Source organism: Gymnoscopelus microlampas (genome assembly GCF_963454915.1).
Source record: "Gymnoscopelus microlampas genome assembly, chromosome: 9".
Classification (NCBI taxonomy): Eukaryota; Metazoa; Chordata; class Actinopteri; order Myctophiformes; family Myctophidae; genus Gymnoscopelus; species Gymnoscopelus microlampas.
In genome coordinates, this window is record NC_139946.1 from 10042290 (window position 1) to 10069146 (window position 26857).

General features: G+C 40.8%; 5 protein-coding genes across 8 annotated transcripts in view; 2 read left to right on the top strand and 3 right to left on the bottom strand.

The window, feature by feature from the left end:
* pip5k1ca (phosphatidylinositol-4-phosphate 5-kinase, type I, gamma a) overlaps positions 1–5361 on the bottom strand; it is a 57236-nt gene extending 51875 nt beyond the window's left edge. The window contains exon 1 of the mRNA XM_084067495.1: positions 4994–5361. Within this exon, the coding sequence (XP_083923621.1) occupies positions 4994–5138 (145 nt within the window). The 5' untranslated portion in view covers positions 5139–5361. The remainder of the gene's footprint in view (positions 1–4993) is intronic.
* A 1625-nt stretch (positions 5362–6986) lies between these two features.
* LOC311051388 (transmembrane protein 128-like) lies at positions 6987–7598 on the bottom strand (the record flags this gene model as incomplete). The annotated part of the gene is made up of 1 exon (XM_084065951.1): positions 6987–7598. The coding sequence occupies one exon, from the start codon at positions 7596–7598 to the stop codon at positions 6987–6989; it is 612 nt and encodes a 203-aa protein (XP_083922077.1).
* Positions 7599–9088: 1490 nt separating this feature from the next.
* On the top strand, positions 9089–10180 carry LOC311051389 (kelch domain-containing protein 3-like; the record flags this gene model as incomplete). The annotated part of the gene is made up of 2 exons (XM_084065952.1): positions 9089–10014; positions 10111–10180. The coding sequence occupies 2 exons, from the start codon at positions 9089–9091 to the stop codon at positions 10178–10180; spliced, it is 996 nt and encodes a 331-aa protein (XP_083922078.1).
* Positions 10181–12268: 2088 nt separating this feature from the next.
* On the bottom strand, positions 12269–25875 carry gpx4a (glutathione peroxidase 4a). Of its 4 annotated transcripts, none has more exons than XM_084067538.1 (7): positions 25800–25875; positions 16491–16585; positions 15892–16036; positions 15390–15541; positions 14144–14168; positions 13724–13783; positions 12269–12638 (listed from the first exon to the last, which is right to left on the bottom strand). In XM_084067538.1, the coding sequence occupies exons 1-7, from the start codon at positions 25821–25823 to the stop codon at positions 12606–12608; spliced, it is 534 nt and encodes a 177-aa protein (XP_083923664.1). In that variant the 5' UTR covers positions 25824–25875; the 3' UTR covers positions 12269–12605. The 4 variants fall into 4 exon arrangements, with proteins under 4 accessions (XP_083923664.1, XP_083923662.1, XP_083923661.1 ...); XM_084067536.1 differs by lacking the exon at positions 25800–25875 and adding an exon at positions 21398–21524; XM_084067535.1 differs by lacking the exon at positions 25800–25875 and adding an exon at positions 21371–21506.
* polr2eb (RNA polymerase II, I and III subunit E, b) lies at positions 22584–25708 on the top strand. Its single transcript, XM_084066974.1, has 8 exons — positions 22584–22733; positions 23567–23741; positions 23851–23966; positions 24312–24392; positions 24489–24547; positions 24790–24868; positions 25180–25252; positions 25567–25708. The coding sequence occupies exons 1-7, from the start codon at positions 22677–22679 to the stop codon at positions 25243–25245; spliced, it is 633 nt and encodes a 210-aa protein (XP_083923100.1). The 5' UTR covers positions 22584–22676; the 3' UTR covers positions 25246–25252; positions 25567–25708.
* Positions 25876–26857: the final 982 nt, after the last annotated feature.

The following is a 26857-nucleotide window of genomic DNA, read 5'->3' on the forward strand; positions in this document are numbered from 1 at the left end:
TCCAGGGAGTCACTCACAAGGGAATATAAAAAGGGAGAGGAGAGGAGAGGAGAGGAGAGGAGAGGAGAGGAGAGGAGAGGAGAGGAGAGGAGAGGAGAGGAGATGAGAGGTTCAATGTGTATTTACCAATTCAGACCCGATGCAAGTTGTTATTTCAGGCAGTAATTCTAAACCCTTTTAATTTCAAGGACCCCCAGTTTGATATTTATTTAGGCCACAGATACCCATTTGATAAAATTTGCCACAAATAAGTTTGAGCTTCAGCCTATACCTTTTACGGGGAGGACATGCAAACTCCACACCGAAAGGCCCTTTCGCCAACCCCACCTAGGGTATGGGCACCAGCCTATACATTTTCGATCAACTAGAAAGAAATGTTAGATTAACAGTATGGAATGTTTTATGATACTGTTGATGAGGATCAAATTATAACTGGGACCCCAATCTATACTGTAAAATCCCCAGTGTTCATCTAATTACATTTCTGAGAGTACACAAACCTAAGGGTCCATTTGATCCCATTTGTACATTCTCAGAGTTACAGATTTGGTTCCTAAGCATCAATTAATTAGCTGGCGGCCGCCTGGAGCTCCCTCAAGGACCCCTGGGGGTCTGCGGACTCCACGTTTAGAACCAGTGATTTAAAATTGGCACATATAGGCCTTTGAGACTGAAGCCTAGTTGTGCGAGGGGGGATGGAAGAGTGAGGTAGGTATAGACCCCTTAACAGACGACGTCATACTGGCTGCGTGCAGCCAGTATGCGCGCAACGAAACCCATTATATCAGGTCTCGTTAGGACGCGTCTCACTAGCCAACACACACAAGAGGGGGTTGGGGTGTGCTGAAACCAGTGCACCCCGAAACAGGTTGGGAATTGATTGCGTGAAACAATCACCTGTGCGTCCAGGCTCAATGTTAGTAAACAAATAATTGGTCTATGCCATTGGGAGTCATCAAAGTGGCCATCTCTAATCGCTAATATATTCATTTATTGGGGGGGGGGGGGGTATTATGCTCCAGGACGCCTCCAAAAGTAAATGAAAGAGATAAGACCAATGTATTGCAACTGGCAATGTTACCAAACATACAGAGACCAAGACTGATGACTTATTATTATTACAGTAGGTGAGATATGGCAGTTTCAATTAAATGTCCACCGATGTTGCCCCCGAGTCATTGTATTGTCAAAGTAATTAATGCTCTCCCTTCACTTTGAATGAAGAACGCTATTCCATGAACCACATTTCAGAAACTGTACAGTACAATGAGGGGAATACACCTACCCCTCCCTGAGATTCTTCTGCTTATCACACAAACCAGCCGAGCCTCACAAAGCTCTGCAGCAGTTGAGGAAGCAGACACAGCAATATGGTGTGTGTGTGTGTGTGTGTGTGTGTGTGTGTGTGTGTGTGTGTGTGTGTGTGTGCGTGCGTGCGTGCGTGCGTGCGTGCGTGCGTGCGTGCGTGCGTGCGTGCGTGCGTGCGTGCGTGCGTGCGTGCGTGCGTGCGTGCGTGCGTGCGTGTGTGTGTGCTAAATTTAGGCTCCACTTTAGCTGAGCAGAAGCACACCTGTAGGTAAAGGCTTAAAATAATTGGAATCCTACACACCTTCATTTTAGATAAACACAGCCTATATGAAATAGCAGACTACAAAGTTGACCAGGATATACACTACCACACTGACGCACAGCCCACATGATGACAAGCCTGTACAGTTGTCATTTCTTCTTTTCTTAACGTGACAGACAATTCCCTGTTCTGCAAGGCAAGTCAAACAAACTACCAACCAATTAACACAACATTTCTGCAAACAGAAAAACTGGAAAAATGCTGAAGAATCCATCAGTTAACCCATTCAATCCGGGATTCTAAATCCATTCTAAATCCTAACAGGTTTCTGAAAAACGTATGTTGCTATATCAGTGGCGCTCAAACCTTTTCATGTCAAGGACCCCCAAAATTATATGAATCTGGCCACCGACCCCCATCTCAACATATTCAGTTCCAGGGACCCCCAGAAGCAGAGATTTGAGTTACAAATGTTCACTTTAAAAATTATACATTCAAAGATTTGCACAAAAAAATGTATTTAAAAAAAAATAGCAGATCTACAAGCTCATAGTACTCTGTGCCACGCTATGAGCTTGTATATCTGCTATTTTTGAATAGCCAAAGTATAAAAGAATATCTAAAATTCCTGGATTGAATGTTTTTTTTCACACTTCTTTCCAGTTATACCTACATTTTCCATTGCATGTGTGTGGTAAAGGGTACAAATGTTGGCACGCATCTGTGACATAACCAGTGCAGATGAGACACACCTAACCACTTAAAACCCCAGTACAGCATCTGTATTGCGGGGAAAGCTTTTGCTGAAAATAGCAGATCGACAAGCTCACAACAACCCGACACGTTGCGTCACGCGCTTGTCGATCGCCTATTTAAGCTTTCCCCACAATAACAGAAAACAGAAAAGACACTAGTATAGAGCCCTGAGGGAAAAGCATCTGTGTCATTTTAAGATTTATTTGGCTATTCGAAAATAGCAGATATACAAGCTCATAGCGTGGCACCAAGTGCCGCGCTATGAGCTTGTAGATTTGCTATATTTTGAAAAATCGTGAAAATGTGTGAAAATCTTTGAATAATTTTCTTAAGTGAACATTTGTAACTCAAATCTTTGCTTCGGGGGGGGGGGAGGGACTAAATATTTGGAGATGGGGGTCGATGGCCAAATACATATCAATTTTGCCAATTCTGAAAAAGTTTGAACACCACTGATATAGAAACTTACGTTTTTCAGAAACCTGTTAGGATTTAGAAGACATTTTTGTAGCTGCGTTCCGGGATTGAATGGGCTATGTGGTTAAGTAGTCGCTAGCTGACTAGAGAAGGACCCAGGCCAGGCAGGCGGCCAAAGGCACCTTCTGACAAAGCTCTGAGCTGAACTAGTGTCCCTCTCTACTCGTTGATTCGGGTGGCTGTTCTGTCTTGAAGTACTGGTTCGCCCTCGAACCAGTACTTCGCCCTCTCTCGTCAATGTCAATTGCTTTTAGTCACCGTGGAGAAGATGAAAACCCCCCCACAACCTTGACGAACAGCTCAGAGGACCGCTGAAGCAAAACGTGAATGACATTTGGCCGATTCAGCAGTCCTATGAATGTTGTGACGGTGACGGCTGGACTTGCATTCACATCCACACAAACACTAATCTCTCAAGACAGATTCTGCTAACAGCAGAATCTGTCAGCACCGCTGCCCTAAACATGTAATGTTGTTCTTAGTAGGAATAAACACAGAAGCACCTGGGAAGAAGTGGACTAAGGAAGGGGAGGAGCCAAACAGAGTTCCTGTCTCTACACAAAAAAGGAGGTGGTCCTAACCCTAACCCAAAGGAAAGCTTTTTTCCTTTTTTTTCTCCAGATTGCACATAAGCACAAGTTCACACATACAATAAGTACTCAAATGTCTACACAATGGGCCTAAATGTTTCTAAAGTAGATGGTACACACAGCTTTTATACAACCATATTCCTTACTCCAACATTCAATACCCAAATAATGGGGTTAATTTCACAATTAACACAGCAGGCGAGGGGAGGTTTTCTAGAACATAACACCCTTAACACCTGTATACTCTGTCAAAGACCCTGACAAAATATTAGAAGTTGCTAAGTTTGCTAAGTTTAGAGCAACTAAAAAAATATATACAAGATTTGCATATTTGATTTTGGTGTCATGTGTGAACGTGCACCAAACTTTGTATATTTTATTCGACTATGCCTTCCTGTTATTTGACTTCTCTCTTCTCTTTCCCTATTCTAACTCTTCCTGTAACTGCAAATATTGAGAGCTTGCGTGATAAAATAATTTCACTCACTCTTACACCCTGTATTCATGTGATGTGAGTGTGACACTGACAGTATCATTTTATTCTGATTGGGGCCACAGATGCAGGAACAGAGTGGATCCTCTCTAATAGTTCATGGAAGCTGCAGATGTTCAGCACAGCTGTATCCCCCAGCAGCACATGGACATGCCATACTACTACCACTGACACCAGCATCCCAAACAAGAAGACACATATACTGTCTAGTCTACACTGAGTAAGTAGGCAGGCAATTTCAGTGGTGGAAAGTACATTTACTCAACTACCGTACTAAAGTACAATTTTAAGGTACCAGTATTTTTTACTTTACTTGAGTATTTCTACTCTACATCTCAGAGGCATATATTGTACTTTTTACTCCACAACAATTATTTGACAGCTTTAGTAACTAGTTACTTTTCAGATTTGGATTATTAAGACAACACATACATTAACCAACTACGCCCTATCTTGTATTTCAGCTATTTGAAAATAGCCGATCTACAAGCTCACAACACGCGTTGTGAGCTTGTAGATCTGCTATTTTCAAAAAATGTGAAACCTGAAAAGGGACTTTCTGCATAATGAGTACTTTTACTTTAGGTACTTGGTACAATTTGATGCCAATGCTTTTGTACTTTTACTCAAGTAAAATGTGAATGCAGAACTTGTACTTGTAACAGGGTGTTTCTATATTGTGGTAATGGTACTTTTACTTAAGTAAAAATGTGAGTATACTTCATCCACCACTGGGCAATTTTGAGTTGACTAGTATAGGGCATGTCCAGTTGACTAGATGACTCTGACTGACTGGCCTGGCCACTAAGTAGCAGGTACAAACATACTGATCGTCGAGTGTGTTTCTTCCATGATGCCTGGCCACCACCTCCCAGCCATAGTGAACCTATCTATACCTGCCTGCTTCCCTCATCTCTCCAGCTAACTCAGCTAGCCTAGCACCTAGCTTGCTAGCAGAGATGACTCTGGACTCTCTCTCTCTCTCTCTGGCTACAGCTTGGTCGTCAACCATCACAACAAGCACACATATGGAGCATGTATAATACAACTAAATATGACAGCTAGATGTATTATCAAACAGACACAACAACAACAAAGAAGTGGTACCCATGTCTCCGGCGTCCATCCCATAGCTGACTCCAATGACAGTGTCCGCATCCTCGGATGCTGAGGCTGAAGCCCCGGATAAGGAGCTCCCATCCCTGGCCTCGTTGGACAGCCCCACCGCTCCCTGATCAGCTGCTGCCTCCATTCACACTACCACAGAGGGAAAAGGGCGAGCCCTCCAGACACAAAGACCCGATTAAAATGTGGACGATTTCCCTGGGAGATGATGATGATGATGAACGATCGAGGATATGATGTAAAAAAAAAATCGAAATAAGAAATGTCTCTCGGCGTTAATCCCCTACGGTCCTCTCATCCGTGCGGTGGACCAGGACAACAGCAGTACTATGTACTACTGACTGCTGCTGCTGCTCCTCACGACTACACTGCACTTGCTGCCACTATTACAAAATATGGTATGCACAGCAGGCAGGCAGCAGCTTGCATTCTAACGCCCCCTCCAGGCCAATACTGGGGTAACTGCAGTCATTTGATTTCATTTGATCCATTAGCTCTGCTTTGAATACAAGTAACACCAGTGATGGCAGAAGACGTACATAATATTACATGTTTTACTTAAGTAGAAGTATCAATACTGCAATGTAGATATACTCTGTTACAAGTAGAAGTCCCGCATAAGCCGCATTCAAAATGCACTTGAGTTAAAGTAAAAAAGTATCGGCATCTAAATATACTTAAAGTACCAAAAGTAACAGTAGGCTACTCATTGTGCAGAATGTCCCATTTCACAAGTTCAAAATGTATTAAAAAATCTTTGGAAAACAGCCGATCTATTTCTTAATTATTTTACACCATTTCAAGACCTCATGCAATGAAGTGTCTGCATGTGTTATCAATGTGTCCATAGACAGACAGATGTCTATGTGGCAAAATCTTTGATTGACAAAAAATAATATCTGTAATAATATGCAATGTGCAATTAAAGTGCTGACTTTACTGATAGGCCTAAGACCCAATTATTGAAATTCCAAACATGGAATAGACTTGGACCATGCTGCATTGATGCCTGCATACATCAAGCATACAGTGGCTGACTTGCCAGTCTCCAGAGTTTCTTCAGAATAGGTAGGACACTGATTTAATTAATAAAGAAAATGCTATCGTTAAATCGTTTTTATATGTTTAGCACACTGGCACAGACACTATGGCACATTAGGAGGAGTCCACTAGTAACTAGTGGACTCCTCCTAATGTCTAGTGGACTCCTCCTAGAGTCTACATCATCAAAGTTGCTTCACCCCTGAATCTAAACGTCACTCCAGTAAGGTGAGGAGCATCAACAGGCCCATAGAGGGTCTGAACTTCACCCCAGTAAGGTGAGGAGCATCAACAGGCCCATAGAGGGTCTGAACTTCACCCCAGTAAGGTGAGGAGCATCAACAGGCCCATAGAGGGTCTGAACTTCACCCCAGTAAGGTGAGGAGCATCAACAGGCCCATAGAGGGTCTTTAACTTCACCCCAGTAAGGTGAGGAGCATCAACAGGCCAATAGAGGGTCTTAACTTCACCCCAGTAAGTTGAGGACCATCTTAACTCAACCCGATCTCACATGACTTAGTATACATTGCACGAGTGTCATTCCGTGCATAGACACCTAGAAAACCCGAAAATCTGTGCATAGCCGCCTCGCATCTCCTCCATTGACTAAACCGTTTCGGAGGCGCAGTCTCAAGCGAACTGGAGCCACGTGAGGGACCACCGAGTGAGCTAAAGCGAGCGAGTTGCCGTCCCGAACGTTGCGACGTTTGCTTGAGACTACTCAGCGCCGTTTGAGTTATGTACCGATAGGCACAGAATCGTACATTTTCTTGTGAAGACCGCTCTGCTTCCGGGTTGCAACCGGTTACGCCCACCGTTTGACTCGCCGTACATATGCACAGATTTTCTGGTTTTCTAGGCGACTATGCACAGTATGACGTGCACTGGGTCTGTGCAATGTATACTAAATAGTGTGAGATCAGGCTGCTTAACGTCACCCCAGTAAGGTGAGGAGCATCAACAGGCCCATGCACTGAGTGGACATAATGAGTGGAGTGAGGAGGCGCCAGATGGGCCACAGCGCCACGTTCAGACAGAAGGACGCCGCGACGAAGGCCGCGGTGGTGACAGGCAGCACGGCGGGGTACTCCTGCTCGTAGCGCCGGACGCCCCGGAACCACTCCAGGTACACCACGCAGAACGTGCTCAGACACAGGCAGACGCCGAGGAGCACGAGGCCCGCGTCCAACCACCGCTGTTTGATGTCCTCACTGTGCAGGACGACGTGGACAAAGTCCACACAGTAGGTGACGCAGACGGAGGCGAGGATCCAGAAAACTGAGTGTCTGTTGAGACGAGGCAGGGGCGTCGTGTCGGTCTGCTCTGGGCTCTTTCCAACGAGCTCTCCACCGGACTCCTCTTCCTTTTCCTCTCCCCCTTCCTGCAGCAGAGAGTCGGCCTCTCTCTTAAACCTGTTCCTCAAAGCCGTCAACTGTCTGTCGGAGAGCATGTCGGTAGAACCAACACAGAACCCGCTGCCGTGGTATTTGGAGGCGGGGCTACGACATGGGTCTGATGTCAGAGCTATGGCGTCAGACATCTCCATGTTTGGGCATATCCACTGAGAGACAGCACATGCAGACAGGTTTATTGGACTGTGACGCGTTTTGACCTTGTAGATCGGCTATTTTTTTATTGGAATGCAGATTTTTGCTATTTATGGTAACTTTATGAACGTACATACAAATACATTGGACATAAAAGACAGAATGTTAATACTAGTCATTAAACTACTAATATAGACTGAAGTAATTAAAGCGGGTCATGTTTGCATGTTAGGAATTGTAACAGCTGAAATAAATAATATATCAGTATTCTGATATTAACCTGTGGGCCGCATTAAGTGAAGGTGGGGGCCGCATGTGGCCCCCGGGCCGACCGTTGCCCATGTAAGGTCGACATGCAGGTCATAGGTCACAGAAGCAAATACTATTTGTTCTTCATGGTGGGAGGCATAGGTGTAAAATAATTCATGGCTGTAGGTCAAAGGTAGTGAGTTATGCCTGTTAGAAGTCAGCATTTTCCTTTTTTTGTTTTAATTTACAGTAGCCAATTATTTTTTACCCCTTTTTCTCCCCAATTTAGTCGTTATGGCAATTAATTCCTCCCCACACACATTTCTGTGTTGTCACTGCTGTTGTATCCTACTGACTCACCTGGAGGACTATAGAGCCTAAGTCCTACTCCTCCCGCCCAACACTCCCCGCTGACAGGTGCCGTGTCCCCCGTAGGAGTACGTGCAATGACCGATATAACCCTCCTCCTCCCCGCCCGGCTTCCCTCCCCTGCACACGGGCCAATTGTGTTCGTATAGACTCTCGACAAAGCCGGATGGACCACGGTGGAGTTGAACCCACAACTTCCGTGGTGGTGGGCAATGACTTTACCACTGCACCACCCGAGCGCAGAAGTTAGCATTTTCGATCGATTGCTATAGCGCCCCCCTTTGGCCAATCAGAGAAAGATTCAATCATTGCCCATGTGACATGCCCCCTCTACCATTCAACAAAGTTTTATGAAAAGTGACTGAACTGTTACATCTTAACTGCCAAAAACCACAGAAGAAAACTATGAAATACAATTACCACAAGACATTAACTCTCTAGCGCCCATGTGGTTTTAATGGGCCCATAATAGAGGGCCAGCCTCTGCTTATGTCTACTGATAAGCATACAACATGTTGTGGCGTTACTTGAAAAAGCCTTATTTTGTAAGTATTTTCATTTGTATGAGTCCTAAGCTCTCCAGACTCACAATGTGACAACGGCAAACAATTTGCTACATACTGGAAGCCGGGAAGCCAAAGGGTTGGGTCGACCAATCAGGGAAGCCGAAACCAGGCATCGGTTTATCGATTTCCATGACTGGCCAACCAAAACCCATTGGCTGCAGGGATTGGCTGAGCTTCATGTGATGTTTGTATTGCTGTACCAATACAAGTGATACAGGAAGACTAATCTACTTTAATCTATACTCTAACGTACTTTATTGTACTTTGATCTACTCTACTTTATTCTACAGAGTTGTTGTTACGAGATGTTCCGCTGGACGGCACGTCTGAAAGGATCACCGGCCACGCAGCACCGTTTCCCTGCGGTGTCAGTAGGACACGAGGTCTACTCCTTTGAAGGTTCCCACAAGAACCACAGCGATCAGATGTGCGTCCATGTCTTAAACACAGTGTCTTTACGCTGGAGGGATTTGCCTCCAGTGACAACAACAACCGGAAAAGGAAGTTCCCGTGAGGCCCCCCCCAGGCTGTGGGGACACACGGCGGTGCTGATAGAAGATACCATCTATATCTGGGGGGGTAAATGTGGCGAGGTAAATGTGTGCAGGGAAGATCTGTACGCGTTTAACGTGGACACTCACAGGTGGCTCAGTCCCGAGGTTTCCGGGAGCGTCCCGGAGGGGAGGAAGGAGCACTCGGCCTGCGTCTCGGGGAAGGTCATGTATATCTGTGGAGGATTCGACAAGGAGATGAGACACAAGTATGACCTCTACAAGTTGGACACCACCACGATGGTCTGGTCTTTGTTTAACGCCGGAGGCATTACACCTCCACCGGATAACTTATGGAACTCTGCCACCATCATCGGGACAAAGATGTTCGTGTTTGAGGGCGAAACGTTGATAAGCGAGTACCTGCTCCTCCGAGTGTTTGACACAGAGACTGGCTGGCTGAGCAGCAGCGAGCCTGAAGAACTTCCCAAAGGATACTATCATTCTGCCTTTTCCTACAACGGAGAGCTGTACGTGTTTTGTCGCAAAGTCCGTCTAGAGGAAAAATTTGAGTACTTCAGCGATCTGTTCAAACTGGACCCACAGACCTTCAGCTGGAAGAAGGTTGAGCCCAGAGGGAAAAGCCCCAGCTGGTGGTCTGAGCCCTGCTGTTGCCTGCTGGGAGATCGTGTCGTCGTCTTCGGAGGATATAGTCATCAGAAAGACTTTTCTGATGACCTGTACATCCTAGACTTAAGTCCTAGCCTTAAGACGTTATGTAAGCTAGCAGTTATTCGGGACGGTCTGGAGCGGTCTGAACTCCCACACAACATCAGGTGGGAACTGGCGGTCATAACAGGAACACAGCAAGATCATGAAAAAAACACAACACAGGTACAGATGTGAACAGATTGCCTTCAACAACATGCATTATTTTTTCTTTTCTTATTTTGTTTTATTTTCAATAATATATCATGTGAATGAAATTTTCATAGTATGTTCTTCTATTTGCCATAATATAAGTCATTTGATTTCATTTGATCCATAGACCAATTATTTGTTTACCAACATTGAGACGCACAGGTGATTGTTTCACGCAATCTTATTCTCAACCTGTTGTTTTGGGGTGCGCTGGTTTCAGCACACCCCAACCCCTCTTGTGTGTTGGCTAGTGAGGCGCGTCCTAGCGAGACCTGACAGAATGGGTTTCATTTGAGCGCATACTGGTTGCACGCATACTGGTTCTTATCAGTGTGACATCGTCTGTTAAGGGGTCTATATGTCTCTGCTTTGAATACAAGTAACACCAGTGATGGAAGAAGTACATAGTATTACATGTTTAAAGTAAAACGGTATCGGCATCTAAATATACATTATATATAGGGTTAGCAACCAAAAGTAAAAGTAGGCTCCTCATTGTGGGATTGAATGTCCCATTTCACAAGTTCAAAATGTTTAAAAACATCTTTGGAAAACAGCCGATCTATAAGCTCACAATGCGTCGCATCGCGAAGCATTGTGAGCTTGTAGATCGGTTATTTTCAAATGGCCAAAATGTATATAGGGCTGAAGTGGTTAATGTATGTTTTGTAATAATAATACAAATCTACAAAGTAACTAAAGCTTTCAAATAATTGTGGTGGAGTAAAAAATACAATATTTGCCTCTGAGATGTAGTGGAGTAAAAGTAAAAGTACTGCAAATTGGAAATACTCCAGGTAAAGCAAAAAATACCTCAAAATTGTGCTCAAGTACAGTACTTGAGTAAATGTTACTTTCCACCACTGAAAAGTACACACAGAGTAAATTAATTACTTAAAGTCTGAGAGTGTACAAATGTAACTAAATGGATCCTTCCTTGTCCAGTTGGTTACATTTGCACATCAAGGATAAATTAGATTAGATTTGACTGTGTAGGGGCAAATCCTTTTGATGAACACATATCTGTTTTAAATATCTTTGACTTCAAAATAGACTTATATTCTCACAGGAAACTCACTCAATTAAGAAGGTCAGGGATAAACCTGCTATGGGCTGGTAATTGGAGCCTGCTGAAAATTATTACAAAAAACAAAAAACGCAAAAGGTAAAAGGGTCATGCATGGGAAAATGTCTTAAGCACTCAAACCATTCGTTTGCAAATTATGGGGAAGTAAGGGTATGTGACCATCAAAACTCATTACTGAAATATTTCTTAATTATTTTACACCATTTAAAGACCTCATGCAATGAAGTGTATGCAGGTGTTATCAATGTGTCAATAGACAGACAGATGTGTACCTGGCAAAATCTTTGATTTAAAAGAAAATGTAATGTGCGATGAAAGTGCTGACTTTACTGATAAGACCCAATTATTGAAATTCCAAACATGGAATAGACTTGGACCATGCTGCATTGATGCCCGCATACATCAAGCATACAGTGGCTGACTTGCCAGTCTCCAGGTTTTCTTGTATTTAAGTTAAAGCCAAAGACTTTGCATGAGATAGGATAGGGGTTTATCTATTGTATAGTATAAGTGAGTTGAATCTATGTGATCTTTTCCAATTCCTACTTTGTATAGGGGTTTATCTATGTCTGTAGAATTGGTCCCTTACGTTGAAAATGTAACTCTTTTTTTATTACTCATTTAATCGTCTTGAATTCAACTCTTATTGAGAACTAGCGGTAACTATTCAAAGGATTTTTATAAACACATTAACCTATAAAAATTGTTGTTAATAACTTTCATAATAATAAGATGAATTACTATTTAGATCAATAATATGAATACAAGCATGGTGATTGTGGCTGTCTTTGAATAGATGCCATTAGTAGCAATTTCCAATAGAGGGCACTGTAGTACACTTTTGTCATCTTAAATTTCCACTGGAACCACTAACACTAATTCACGATTATTTGCTGAATCTAAAACATGAAGTATCTTATTTAATCACAGAACATAAACAGTGAAAACAATGTGCTTCTAGCAAACAATTAACACAAGAGACAACATTATCGTTAGAACAAAATTTCAGTCGTTTTTATTATGAAAATTATGCTACAATTTAGCTGATTATAACATAGTTGTCATAAGAGTTACTAATGAGTTTAGGGATTAATCCTCTCTCTCTCCTGTGTACTAAATGGATAAAGTGTTGGGGTCCTCCCAGAAGGTTTGCACGCCATTTTCATCAGGTGTGTCCCATCCGCAAAGCGGGTTTACAGACATACCGTCACTGGTCTGGGGTGGACCCAATCATACCCACTGGTACTTGGAGAGGTAGAGGATAAAGGGATGATGGCATGTAGAATCAATAAGCTAAGCATGATCAGTCAAGTCAGTATGGATTTAAAGATAGTTGGGAAGGTCCCTCTCCACCACCTGAAAAGCAAGAAACAGCAGAGGAAATCCATTACATCTCCCACTCAAAGCATTGTAACACACACAAGTACATTAAAGGTAGGGTAAGTGATTTTCCATTGTTAAAATAAGTGTTAAATGGTGCTATATTCTGATAGTACTTATTGCTATATGCTATAGAGTGTTTGTTCAGTAGCAGGGGTATCCCTGTCTCTCCTGCTCTTTTAATAAACAGAAAATACAATATCACTTACCCTACCTAAAGTTACCCTGAAGTTCATACTATTAGATAATGTTCTTTTGTTGTTAGTTTGCCAATTTCCAAGAAATATCGATGTCACATTACATCTTTAGTTACCAAGAAGACCACCAGTCTCAATGTCATCGTTTCTCTTTCCTTTATACTGTATTCTCTTATTTCTCTATCCCACATTAACAGAAATGTACACGTGATTGGCACTAACTCTCAGAGTATGACTATGTGTTAAGAGTTTGTTTGCATTTAATCCTCTGGCGTCTGGCATTTTGCTTTATAATGCAATTTTGGGTCATGGGTGGGATGTCCGACTTGGAAGGATAAAGCTTTTGAAGTGCATTTCATTTAAATGTTGATGGCTATCATAGAATAACAGTATTTACTATACAATGACCGATCTGTCAACTGGTGTTCCTACAGTTCCCGTGATGCATTACAAGGGCAAGCTTTGGCCTGCCACGGTCATAGTATATAGCGGCAGTCACATTAACCGGATTCATATTTTCTGAAGTCAAGGTCGCACATTTTCCGTAAATACAGCAAACAAGGACAATGGCACACAACCACTGAGAGTAGGTGCTAAAAACCAAGCCACATTCACCGATTTTACATGAGTGAGTCACAGGAGTTTAAACAACTTCGGCAGCATTTGAGAGTCACACAGAAGACTGGTCAGTTGTCTGCTAATAGCCCTACAACAAAAAGGTAATGTTGAAAATCGTGATAATGTCCCTGTCCCTCCAAGTCTAAGACAATAACACACATGTACGATTTCTGCATTAAAAGGCCTACTGTAGTCCAGTTATTCCACTCAGCATTAGATCAAACAATGAGGTTATTTTCTACATACACTGGGATCATCCATTGGTCCGTATCTCTTCACCACTTGGCCTTCTCTATTGATGAGAAACTAAAAACAGAGAGTCAGCGGGACATTAGAACATTAAATGCACAAACAAAACAAAGATGTATTGTATGTGTGAAAGATTTTCTACAAATTGCTAGTCTTTTCAATGGGTAAATAGCATTTACCTTCTGTATATGGGTATTACCATATGAGTAGCCTAGAACTATATTCAAAATAATTATAATTATTTGCCTTACAGTAACATTGCACATATTGTACTTGCACGTCTCTGTACAGGAATGGTATACCATAGCTTTTGCTATGTGAACTCTTGGCACAAGAACAATAGATTCTTTGTCAGCTATGGTGACTCCAATCACATCTACAAATACTTAAGTGACTGAACATGAACACTGTGCTTACCTTGGTGAAATTCCACTTGATACTGCTGCAGGGGTGAAAGAAATAACAAATGTGAGAAGATTATACCAACCACACTGACTACAATGTATCTATGCTCTAATGACATATTATTTAAACTGTCATTCAAGTGCAATTTAACAGTTTGCTCATTACTGAATAACATTAAGGTATATTTAAGGGATGTAAAAACACTGCATATCTTTATATCTAAATATATTTGGCAGGGAAAGAAGACTAGAATTAAGTATAAGACTCTGCAGATATCTAATGATAAAGGAGCATTGGCGTTTGCCGAATCTAAAGGATTATTACAAGGCAGCATAAAACCACTGGTTTATCTGTGCAATCCATCCTACTCCAGATGGAAGGAGATTGAGAGGGATATGGCAGAACGGGTTCCTATACAGGCTATGGTGGGGGAGAGTAGATTGGTTAAGTATCTGATGGAGAAAGAAGACCAGTGGATTCAAGTGGCTCTAAAAATATGGCACGACCAGAGCAGGAATTTCAGGGAGGCCGCGAAGGCCAAGGCCGTCAGTGCCCCTCAGTCTGGCCTTGTTCCCCTAAAAAAATGGCATGTCCTGAGGCCACAGGGGCCTTAATGCCTCAGCTGACTGTACCACTTTCTCCTCTGTCTCTTTCTTGTCAATATGTAGACACCAGTGTCTCTTTCTTTCTTTCTATTCTGCCCTGGCATTTGGCCTGTGCTCTAAAAAAAATGGACAACACCAAAGGCCAAGTGGCCTTGCCCCTAAAATGACGAAATCCGAGGCCTGGGCATTTGGATTTTGTACCAAACGGGTTGGATTGCAGGATATGGGTTTGGAACAGCGAGGGCGGGGTCTAACAGCTTACTGTGCATTTATCAACAAAGGGCTGATTAAGAGTTTCCAAGAGTTGAAAGATAAACATGGTCTAGCGTAGCCGATCAAGATTTGTATAGATACTTACATACTACAAGTGTGCCATCAAATTGAACAAATTGTTAGAAATGACAACATAGATAAGGTCAATTCAGGGCTATTAAAAGTGTTTACAGGTGTTATAACTCAGAATCATGCCATGGGATCATTTCTAGACTCTAAAAGGGAGGGAAACTTTGATATGACAGAGGAGGAATGGGAGAAATTGTATAAACAACAATGGGAGACTACCTGACTACCTGGGGCTTTTTTAACACATTTTCTAATTGTCCTCGCTCAGTGTTCACTCATTGACTTGCTCATGACCAAACAGTACAACTTACTTTCCCAGGAAGCCTCTCCCATTGGGTTGCTCCTTTAGCCACTTCCACAAAGGGTGGGCATCGGCCCCATTCACATCAATCTTACTGAACATAGGAAAGTCAGCATTGTAGCCCTTAGCAAATGCCTTGATCTGGGTTTCAGTGCCAGGTTCCTGGGAAGTAAAACAAAATACTTATGTTATTATTCAGGTACTGATTGACATCATGTACCCACACTAAATGTAAACACATTTAGTAAGACACAAACATGCTTAGAATGTTAAAGCACATTTTGCTAGGTGTCACTTGTGTTATGAGTCATGACATTTACTTTGATGGTCAACTTTTCATGTTAATAATTGTATTTATTCTAATAGGCACTGTAATTATTCATTCTAATAGGCACTGTAATTATGCTGGTGCTGGAATAATGAATAAACATCTATGTTGTGCACTGTTATAATTGTTATATCTATAAGTGCATGGTCCTCTGTATTTGGCAGGCAATTCAGATGTAACGTACCTGCTTCCCAAATTGGTTAGAGGGGAAGGCCAGGATGCTTAAACCTCTCTCAGCGTACTTAGCGTGCATCTCCGCAAACTGAGAGTAGTTTACTGGGGTTTTACCTCATTTAGAGGCAACATTGGTGATGATGACAACATTCCCCCTGAAAACAAGTCAGACACATACTGTACGGGACTGTGCATATACAATTGTAAAGACATACAGTATGGGTACTAATACTGAATGAAGTACAAATAGATGATTAAAGTGAAAGTGTTATTCAGTTCGGTTGTCTATTACACAAAAACAAAACACCATCTACAACTGTCGATGAGGAATTTTTAATCAACATACTTTAACTATACAGTATGGGTCCTAATACATTATTATTACAGTTTCTTTAATAAATAGAAGATTAAAGTGAAAATATTATACAGTAGTGGTGTTTACATATTACAAGAAAAACACCATCTGCAACTGTAATGAGGAATTTTTAATCAACATACTGTAACTATCTCACATTTACTGTACAGTATATTGCAAATGACCCACTGTCTGTTATTTGACTTTTTTATTTGTCTATTAATATTCTATATATTAATAGTCATATAACTAACCTGTATTTTTCTAGGGATACCACGTTGCCATCGATATCGGTGGCTGAGAAGTCATAAATAGATGTGGCTCTCTGCCATTCCTCTGTTGGGTTACTCTGTGTAGGAGACAGAAAAAAACAAGAGTTTAACAACAATTTTGGGTGAGTCAGTTGGAACGTCTTCCTAATGAGGAAGATATGACAGTGTGTGCAGGTGGATACATGCCAATGTCCACATATTTGCTGCACAGTGACTAGCTTGTGCAATGCAAGATGTGAGCCAAAATCTTTTCCCTTATCTCTGCATCTGATAGTCAAGAAGTTTCGTAAGAAGGTTCACCTTAAAAACAACTCCACGTATCATTTCATCTCTACAGCACACTATCCATTTTCTTTGTGTGTTGTTTGTTTGCTTTTGTATCGTTTTTGCTGTTCATTTTCAAACCAAATAGCAGCCAACGAAAACAAGTTTAAAAGTGTAGGCAGCGATGGAACATCGCATTCACATAATTCACAAGTGCTTCTAGGATTACAAAATCAGTTTCATGCAGAGAATTTAGCTTAGCAACTCACAACACTCACACTACTTTCAAAATAAGTTAAACATAGAAAATTATTAATTCTAACAAGACTGTGTGACACCAGTTCAACTGGTCTTACCATAGTCTGCAACAAGACAGAAAAGAGAATGGTGGACCCTAGCAGCCGCATGACTGCCTTTCAGTAAGGCCCACTGAGAAGGCAGAAAGTGGTATCTCAGGCAGAAAGTGGTATCTCCAAACCCTGAGTGATTTCACCAACTGTTCACACTATAGTCCTATAACCGCTACTGACTCTCGCTGCTACAAAGGCACATATTTGAGTGTCTATATTTATGAGGCTCAGGTGATGATTAACACAACAGATAAGTGGACTGTGACTCTTATCAACCACACGTCTGCAGTGGTCCACAGTCCACAACATTTCCACAGGCTGCATGTGGTTATCTCCTCTTAGAGGCATGAGACATAGTCAGGCAACGAAATTACATCATATACTGCTACTCTAACACATAAAAGGTTACATCAGTCAAACATTGTGCCTGAAGTGACCTACTACTGTATGACTGTGTCATTTTTAGCATTGTTTTACTTGACCTTGTGGATCGGTTATTTTCGCCGAATGTTTGCCTCTTTTTGGCGAATGTTCGCCTACTACGACATGTGTAGAATAGGGATGCTTGCTAGGGTTCAAGACGTTAAACAACATATACGGTTACACTATGGATGGACAACATATAGATTAGGACTAGGGCATACTCTCGTGGCAAAGCAAATCAATGTTATGTGTCTTTTCTCAATGACGAACAACAGGGAAGAAAGTTATGCAAAGAGTTGATCCTGTAACCGTAAGGTCTCAGATCAGACTTTTTCGTGCATGACCTGTCATTGCACAAGTGTTCTTTAACAAAGTATCAAGCCCATGTCATGTGAGTATTACTGCTGATCCTGTACATACAGTTAGGCTACATGCCTGAGTGTACACCATAGGGAGGTGTAGACTGGGGGGGGGGGGGGGGGGGGTTCTCCCTTTCCACATTGCTAAGGGACAGGTCGATTTTTAAAGAAGGATACCCCTGGAGAAAATGTGTGTGCCCTAATTTAAAATGCCATGACCCTCCCTTTGACTAAAAAAAAAATCAATGGCCTTCCCCAAATGTAAAAAAAAAAAAAGATTAACCCTCCCCGCCTATAGGAGTGTCACGATATATTGTCCCACGATATAGCCTATTGTGGTATTAAAATGTGACGATAGGTATGGTCGTGATGTCATACTGTATCGTAATATTTTCTAAATTATTTTTTTAATTAAAAAAAAAACTTTCATTTTTTTTCCGGTGAAAGTTATAGGAGTTCTTGCTGTATGGTGTATGATATGAAATGTAAAGCTTATCATAATCACAGTAATTATTAATCATGTCTTCCATCATATTCAAGGTATTTTGGAGAGAAATGAAACAGACTCCAGTCACTTTCAGTTTAAAGCACTGCAGAGGGGAGGTGTTGTGTGTCAGCTGATGCTTGTTGAAGCTCGTTAATGTGACATGCATCAAAGCAATTATGCCTCTGCACTCTCAAATAGGCCTATCTAATCTAAGATGGTTTACATGGTATTATACTGTATCTGGTATTATATATATTTTTTGAGCTGTTGGAAATAACTAGGCTGCACTTGGTTGGTAAAGTCCAGATGACAAAAATATGAGGTTTGTGGAATTTATAGTTATGCAGTGTTATATTATATTTGTTATATTAGTGTCTATGTGTCCTCCTTTATAGTTAGTGAGAACTTCACTTCTCCCTTAAGCTTGCACAAATGTATTTATTTGTTTGTACAAAGCACTTTGTAATTGTTTTTTAAAGTGCTTTATAATTGTTATTTTAAACTAAAGATGATGGCCAATTTTGATGATACATGAGAAAAGAACATTAATAATGTATCATATTAATATCATATGCCCAACATCATGTATGTATCGTGAAATTAGTGTATCTTGACAGACCTAACCCTCCCAATCAAATACAACAACATGACATTTAAAACTGATAATATGTCCGATGTTTTGCTTTCCACATTGATTAGAACATTACTGTAGTCAGTCTTGCTAAATGCACAGTGTAGTGTCTGTGGTAGTGTCAGTGGTAGCAGAATGGACAGTGTTCTCAACTTACATGTGGGAAACCCATTGAATCCTGGTCAGATTGAAGAAAGTTGAGTATTTGGTATTCAGTAGTTTACAACTTTTGTCACTCTGCACTTTTAATTATTAACTACAGTGACTACACTGTTGCCTACATCATGGGTTTTCAACTGGTGGTCTGTGGACCACTGGTGGTCCGTGAAGGTATTGCATGTGGTCCCTGACCATGCATTTAGTAATGTAGGAAAGTGAAGATTTGTATTATATTTTATTTTATCGACCACTAGTTGAGAAACAGTATGATGTATGATGACGCATAAATGTTGTCAGTTACTTGGAAGTTGGATTTCAAGAACTTCCACAGAAATGGGAGTTAGAATTTCAAGGGAAACTGTAGGCCTACCGGTTTACCTGGTTGAGTCATCATTAGTAGGAAATGTGCCCATATCAATTGCACGTGCTTGCTCATATATGTTGCAATGAATCAGTTAACATGAGTTTAATATGGAAGGTTAAGAGAACAGAATAGGGGCAAGTTGCAACCATGGGAAAGGAATGGATCAGTGGTTCTCAATCTTTTCTGAGCTCTGGACCACTAGCATAATCTCAGTTAAATAATGACTGTTAAGGGCTTTAATTTAATTCAACTCGAATTAACAAATTAAATGAAGGCCTTAACAGTCATTATTTAATTTCATGCTTTTTCCCCCACACCACGCCCATATCCCCCTCCCAACACAACAGTGGTCCCCAGGTTGATTCTCAGTCAGGGTGGTGGTCCCTGGTTCATAATCAGTTGAAAACCCATGGCCTACATGTAACAAATTAGGCCATCAATTATGGCCTGATGATTCTGGTTTTACTTGTGGAGCTAGGCTGGCATCTGCACAACTGTCCATATAGATCCAAATTAATCACATGCACAGAATTACTTCAAATGATTATGAATATCGAGTTATAAATTGGTCATTGTAACCTACCTGGTGTATGTAATTCTATGAGCAACAAAAATTACCAAGATGTTACTGGATTTGAATCCTTTGTATCCTTTGAAATAGAGAGGGGTCATTGACCACTGTCAAAAAAGGTAGCCAATATAAAAAACGGACTATTTTATCAATTCAAAATTGCATGACCCTCCCTTGGATTCAAAGTAAAATTAGCTGACCCTCCTTTGTACTAAAATTAGAAAGGCATGACTTGACCCTCCCCTATTTTCCTCCAGGGACCCCCTTCTGTAAATTTCGACTGGTCCCTAACTCAATTTTAGTATTGAAATGTATTGAGAAACTCTCTGCAACAGAATTCCATACCACTTCTCTCACAGTGAACCAACCTACTGAGATGCCAGGGTAGATCTGAGTCGGTACCAGGCAGAGCCTCAACATGGCTAGTGATAGGGTAAAAACCTAATCTGATTTAGGATGGATTATTTTCGATTACGTATAAACCTCGCCTCAATAAAACAATCTATAACTCAGTACCCTGCAAAATAAAATAAAATAATAATAAATACAAATATTTTCATTGTTAAACAGCATAAGAAACCAGCCAGTTTGCTTATAATAATATAAGCAAGTATATGATACTAATGTTATGGATTTGATGTGGTAAATCCAACAGTCACCCTCAGATGAGCACACAATGGTCACATCATTTGCCATGATGACATGCAAGTAAAGTGCTCACGATGTGGTTAAGTGAGATAAGCTGTTGACGCTGACATAAACAAACGTGACATGTTTATCTTAAAAGTGCATGTGCAAGCTTGAGAACATGGTCTGTCTCTGTATTTTACAGTATGATTAATTTATCAGAGAAAACCTGCAGTATAGTCAACAGAAGGAAGAAGCTAACTGTACATGTGGGACTAAGTATGTTCCATATCATATTTATCTGGAGTAACGTTACCACATAAGTACTAAAAAGCAAATAATACAAATAAAATAAAACATCAAGGGTGAGAACAGGGCTTTATAGGCCTATATGGTTTTATAGCTGCTATATTGTTGCTGCTATTATTGTGATAAAAATGAGGCTAGTGTTTATATATATATATCCACACTGACACATGTGGGATGCAGTAACGATAAAGTAACCTTAAAATAGTAACATTAACAAATACAACAGTCGTTAAAAAATAAACTTTACAGCCATAACATTATGAAACGACAAATCAATGAACCTACTGAATATAAACAAGACATAATTAATTATATTACCGTTGTCAATAAAAAATAGTACAATACCATCGCAAGTAGCACTCCACTGCAGCTGCTCGCCAAAGCCCCAAACATAAAAATTCGATAGACTGGCTTCATTTTATAAACCCTGTCAGTGGAGTGCATGAAAATGTGCCAAATGTGTGTGCGCACACCCAACTAGCGTAAGCTTCTTACTTCCGGTTGTTGATTTAAAAATAAAAGTTGTATGACATGACACAATGTGACGTTTTTTAATTGTCGCAACACTAACATTATTTGTACATATGGCACAGTGGTTGCTGTAGGATTTGGGCTTTTTATGGCCAACATATCTCGTGTTTTCCTTGCATTGAATCAACGCTGCTAGGTTTTTTTTTCATCTGAAATAAAACCAAATAAAGTGCACCTTTATTTTGAAATCCATTGATCGGTAGTCAATTGCTTACAGTGGATTCTTGAGCCGGATTGGCGTTTAGAATGATTACCAATCATAACAAATGTACAAGTCCCTCCCGCTGTTTGCTTTAAGCCCATATTTAAACGACCAAAAGGCACATTTTCGGGTGGGAACTTCACTCATATTTTGTCCTCGCCGGCCGTGTCATTTAATTTTTTTGTGGTGCGGATGTGTTTACTTAAAATAACCTTTTCTTACGAGAGGCTTTATTGTAGGTAAATACCCCCCCCCCCCCCCCACACACACACACACACACTTCGAAATAAATACATGAATTAATTAAAAATATATAAGATTTCTATGATCCTCCTTTTTGTTTTGGGATCTCCATCAGTGTTGCCAGAGCTTGAGAGAGAAATGAGCAACCAGGTCTAGGAAAACAAGCCCAGAAGAAGCAACTAGGCCACATGAGCACTTGATCTACAAGCTCACAACAAAAACTCTTGCAAATTTTTTTTTTATTTTTAAATGGAGTATTTATTTGAAACATTCTAACAAAACAAATGCTCCCTAGCACAAAACATTTATGAAAATATTTGAGAACCACTGGTTTAAAAAAATATTTTAAAAATACGGAAGCAAAGCCTAAATCAGCAAGTGCACTTTAGAAACAATCCCAAAAAAAACGCAACCACCAATTTTTACAAGCAACTTTACAGGAAAACAAGCCCAAAGTCGCTTATAATAAGCCGACATGGCAACGCGGATCCGCATCTCAGTCGCTCAGTGATGATGACACAGATCAACAACGTCGTCATCATCAGTGTGCGACGACAAACGGAAACGTGAGTACCGTAGCAGCACATCACAGAGAGAAGTAAACAACAATTTAATCAAAGTCGACATCATACAATCATCTAAGGAGAGATGGATGATGAAGAAGAAACATACAGGCTCTGGAAAATCCGTAAAACAATCATGCAGGTTCGTCACAAAAACCTTTCAACGTCGTTTCTTAGATGAATGTACAGACGAGACGAGTGATGAATTGAATACACACACAGGACCCCAATGGAAACAAGCCATAGTGCTTTGTTGGGTTTAATCCTTTAGCATCATTTTGTATAGAACTGTATCTCTGTGCTTTTTTTGCAAACTATTTAAGTATTCAATCAATCAATCAACAAGTTTCGCCCCATGCTGTTGTATGAATGAGATTTCATTACAATCTGCAGGTTAGCTACAATCAAGTGATTTCGATCTAACATGCAAATATGAATATAATGTACTTCATTTTAAGGTTGAATTGACATATTAAGGTAACATTGTAGGTATTCATCGTCATATTTTATATAAAGGCTGCTCAGAAATGTGTCTATATCAGCAGTGGTGGAAGAAGTGCTCAGATATTTTACTTAGGTAAAAGTAGCAACACCACAATATAAAAACACTCTGTTAACGAGTAAAAGGCCTGTGTTCAAAATGTTACTTGAATTAAGTGTGCTAAAGTATTGGCATCAAAATATACACAATGCGATGTTGTAGATCGACTATTTTCAAATAGGGCTGAATTGGTTAATGTATGTTTTATAATATAATACTGTATATCTGCAAAGTAACTAGTAACTCAAGTTTTCAAATAATTGAGTAAAGGTACAATATTTGCCTCTGAAAATACCTCAAAATTATACTTAAGTACAGTACTTCAGTAAATGTACTTGATTACTTTACACCACTGTCTATCAGGATTGTGCTGAATGCTGATGATCTTTAGTTCGCTTCGCGCTAAACCAGCCTGCTGTTGTCTTTGCTTTCAGTTGTGTCACGACAGAGGCTATCTGGTGACCCAGGACGAGTTGGACCAGACTCTGGATGAGTTTAAGAGTCAGTTTGGCGACAAGCCCAGTGAGGGTCGCCCCAGACGCACAGATCTCACTGTGCTGGTTGCACACAATGATGACCCTACTGACCAGATGTTTGTTTTCTTTCCTGGTGGGTTTATGACAATTATGGAGTGCCTGAGGGCAAATATTACTATTTTAAACAAGTCATCTAGCAAGAAGATAACATCAGTGTTTGTTAATGTCTCTTCACCTATCAGAGGAACCCAAGGTTGGAATCAAAACCATCAAGATGTACTGCCAGAGGATGCAGGAGGAGAACATCACACGCGCCATCATTGTCGTTCAGATGGGCATGACGCCATCAGCCAAACAGGTAAAACATCAATGATTACTAAGCCTTGTATATTACTCAATATGTAACTCTTAACATCGCAGTAAACTTTGCTGTAATTTGAATTGACTTCTATTGTACCATAACCACTAATGTGTGCACTTTGTGGGCCAGGATGCCCCAGGGGTCTATATTGTGTATATATGTATGTGTTGTGAGCTTGTAGATCTGCTATTGTAATAGGGACACTAGGGCTCATGTATTGGGATGTTGCCATATAAGCACTGTACTTGACCTTCACCCTCTTTTGGGGCTAGATGGATTTCTTTTAAATATATGGGTTACTAGTATGTCTAATTATTTCTTGGCATATATTTCTATATCCAGTCTCTGGTTGACATGGCCCCCAAATACATCCTGGAACAGTTTCTACAGCAAGAGCTGCTCATCAACATCACAGAACATGAGGTAAACAACACGTTGCTTTGACCCTTTTACTACTGTCCCGTTATGCACAAATGGGGAAATAAAGTTCTTAGTGACACTGTTCTTCCTGTCTTTCAGCTTGTTCCGGAACACATCGTCATGACAAAAGAAGAAGTGGTCGAACTACTTGCAAGATAGTATCTTTTCACGCTTATGCTTTAACAGTTGATTTAAGGGGAAGCACTAAAGATATGTTATTTTTGTTTTATCGTTTACTGCATGCTTCACAACCGGATAGTTGTGGTATTATTTATAATGAAACATAGAAAAGCAGTCTGGATTCAGCTGAAGGAATGACAGTATGACGTGTCTGCTACTGATATTTAACCGTACAAGCCAGGTACATGTTTCTTGCTATTCCTTTACACTTAAACCTCAGCAAACTGAAGGAGAGTCAGCTACCAAGGATCCAGGCAGGGGACCCCGTGGCTCGCTACTTTGGTCTGAAAAGAGGACAGGTAACCAAACTATGATGTACCTAGCAGTAGAACACATTTTTCTGCTGACATTATACCTGCAAACTTCTTTCACATGTTTTCAGAAATATGGATTCATGACCTCTGAATTGTCTTCTGTGTTTGTGGCACAGGGACCATATTAGTCCGTTTTGGCCATGGTGCCTGTTGCTGTATATAGTCTTTAGGTGACCATCGTGTCTCTTGTACTATTCCAACAAAGTGATGAAGACTATTCCATTTAAACCTACCCTATTTCTAAAGTTGTACTTTAAAAAAATACTTTATGAACTTTCATTAACATTCTTTTCCAGGTAGTAAAGATCATCAGGCCTAGTGAGACAGCTGGCCGGTATATTACATACAGACTGGTACAGTGACAGCAAAGTGAGTATTGGATAGTTTCGACACGTTTTGAATATGTAAAGCAAAATGTCAGTGAATGTTATTAAATCCATTTATGCCTCAGCGAGTATAACTGTAGTAGTGTTACTGCAGGATGGGGAGCATTGCACATTTTTGCACACATCCTGTTTTAGACTAGAGTAAAAGGTTCATCCAAGCACCATATTGAACTTATAAACATGGTTCCTGGGTATGTGGCTTTTACAACTAAACGTCTGGAATCGATCTGTTATGCTTTGTAATGAAATGTTTATGGAAATGTATTTGTAAAATATGTTTTTGCATGTTTTTCCCAGATATTTTCGTGTTCAGTAAAGGAAACTGAAGATGGGACACAACCTCTCCGTGGGTTATTCCTTTAGCCCATCTATTTTCTATATACTATTTAGATTTGTTCCTTTTGTAATTAATATTTTGTAAAATAAACCAAAAACTGAATTACATGGCTGGCATGAATGTTGTTTTCACTCCTTGGTTTGAAAATATTAAGGGTAATCTTGATGTAAACCAAATATTTTTAAATGCCTACCTTCTTTCTCCAATGGAAAGCCATGCTGAAAGCTGCTTAGAAGTCCATTTGACATGTTCACCTTCCCCTACATCAAAATAGGCTAGGCATGAGTGTAAAGTATGTAAATACTTGTGGTTTGTACTGACCAACAGCGCGCACACGCAAAAAAAGGGAAGTCAGTCAAACGAATATACAGTAATACATACGATTTATAGTGCTTAGGTACAAAGTCGCTTTATTAACTTTATTAGAGGGAACTAGTTAAAACGGTTAACTATAAGAAAGGTAAACCAAACAGGAGGGGTTGGGGTTTTATGTAGGGAATGGTTTTGAGTGGTTTTAAACATGGTGGGGCAGTTCTGATGTGAGGTCCACAGTGAGGGGGCAGCCGCTGAGAAGGCCCTGTCACCCCAATGAGCAGGAGGAATACCGGCCTCATCTTCCATTGTATAAAAACATAATTTACCGAAATGTTTAACTGGTGCTCAAATTTGAGCTGAGGTGATGCACCAGTTACATGCATACAGGGGGAAACACTATACCTCTATTGTACACAACATTGAAAACAAATTTCTATGGGGACAGTGGAAGTATATTTTGGTATGCATAATGGAGATCCAGCTAGAACCATTGTTATATGGTTTGCCTAGTAATGGTTGCTTCCAGCTATATTGTATTCGTTTAAAATGTAGTAACTACTAGAGGTGCGGGTCGCTACGCGACCCTTCCGGCTAGTCGCTGGCGCGAGGCTCTCGTGTAGTAGGCTGTAGACGTTTGACACGCAAACCAAAAGCGAGAGCAACAGCAGTGTTTGTTTCGAGACGCAAACCGCAAACGAAGAGACGGACACATTTCACCCGTTTATCTATCTATTCATACAGGCTCTTGCAGGACCAGAATGTGCGGCACAGATTGATGAAGCAGCCCGCTCAGCCCAGCGAGACGGCGTTCGCTGCGTTCAACCCTCCCAAAGAGTCAGACAGACAGTATTTGGATGGGGGGGCGGGGTTGCCATGTCCAGGAGTTGTAAGCGTGAAGTGGCGTGTAATTGGTTAGGGAAAGTGCGTCCACGCATG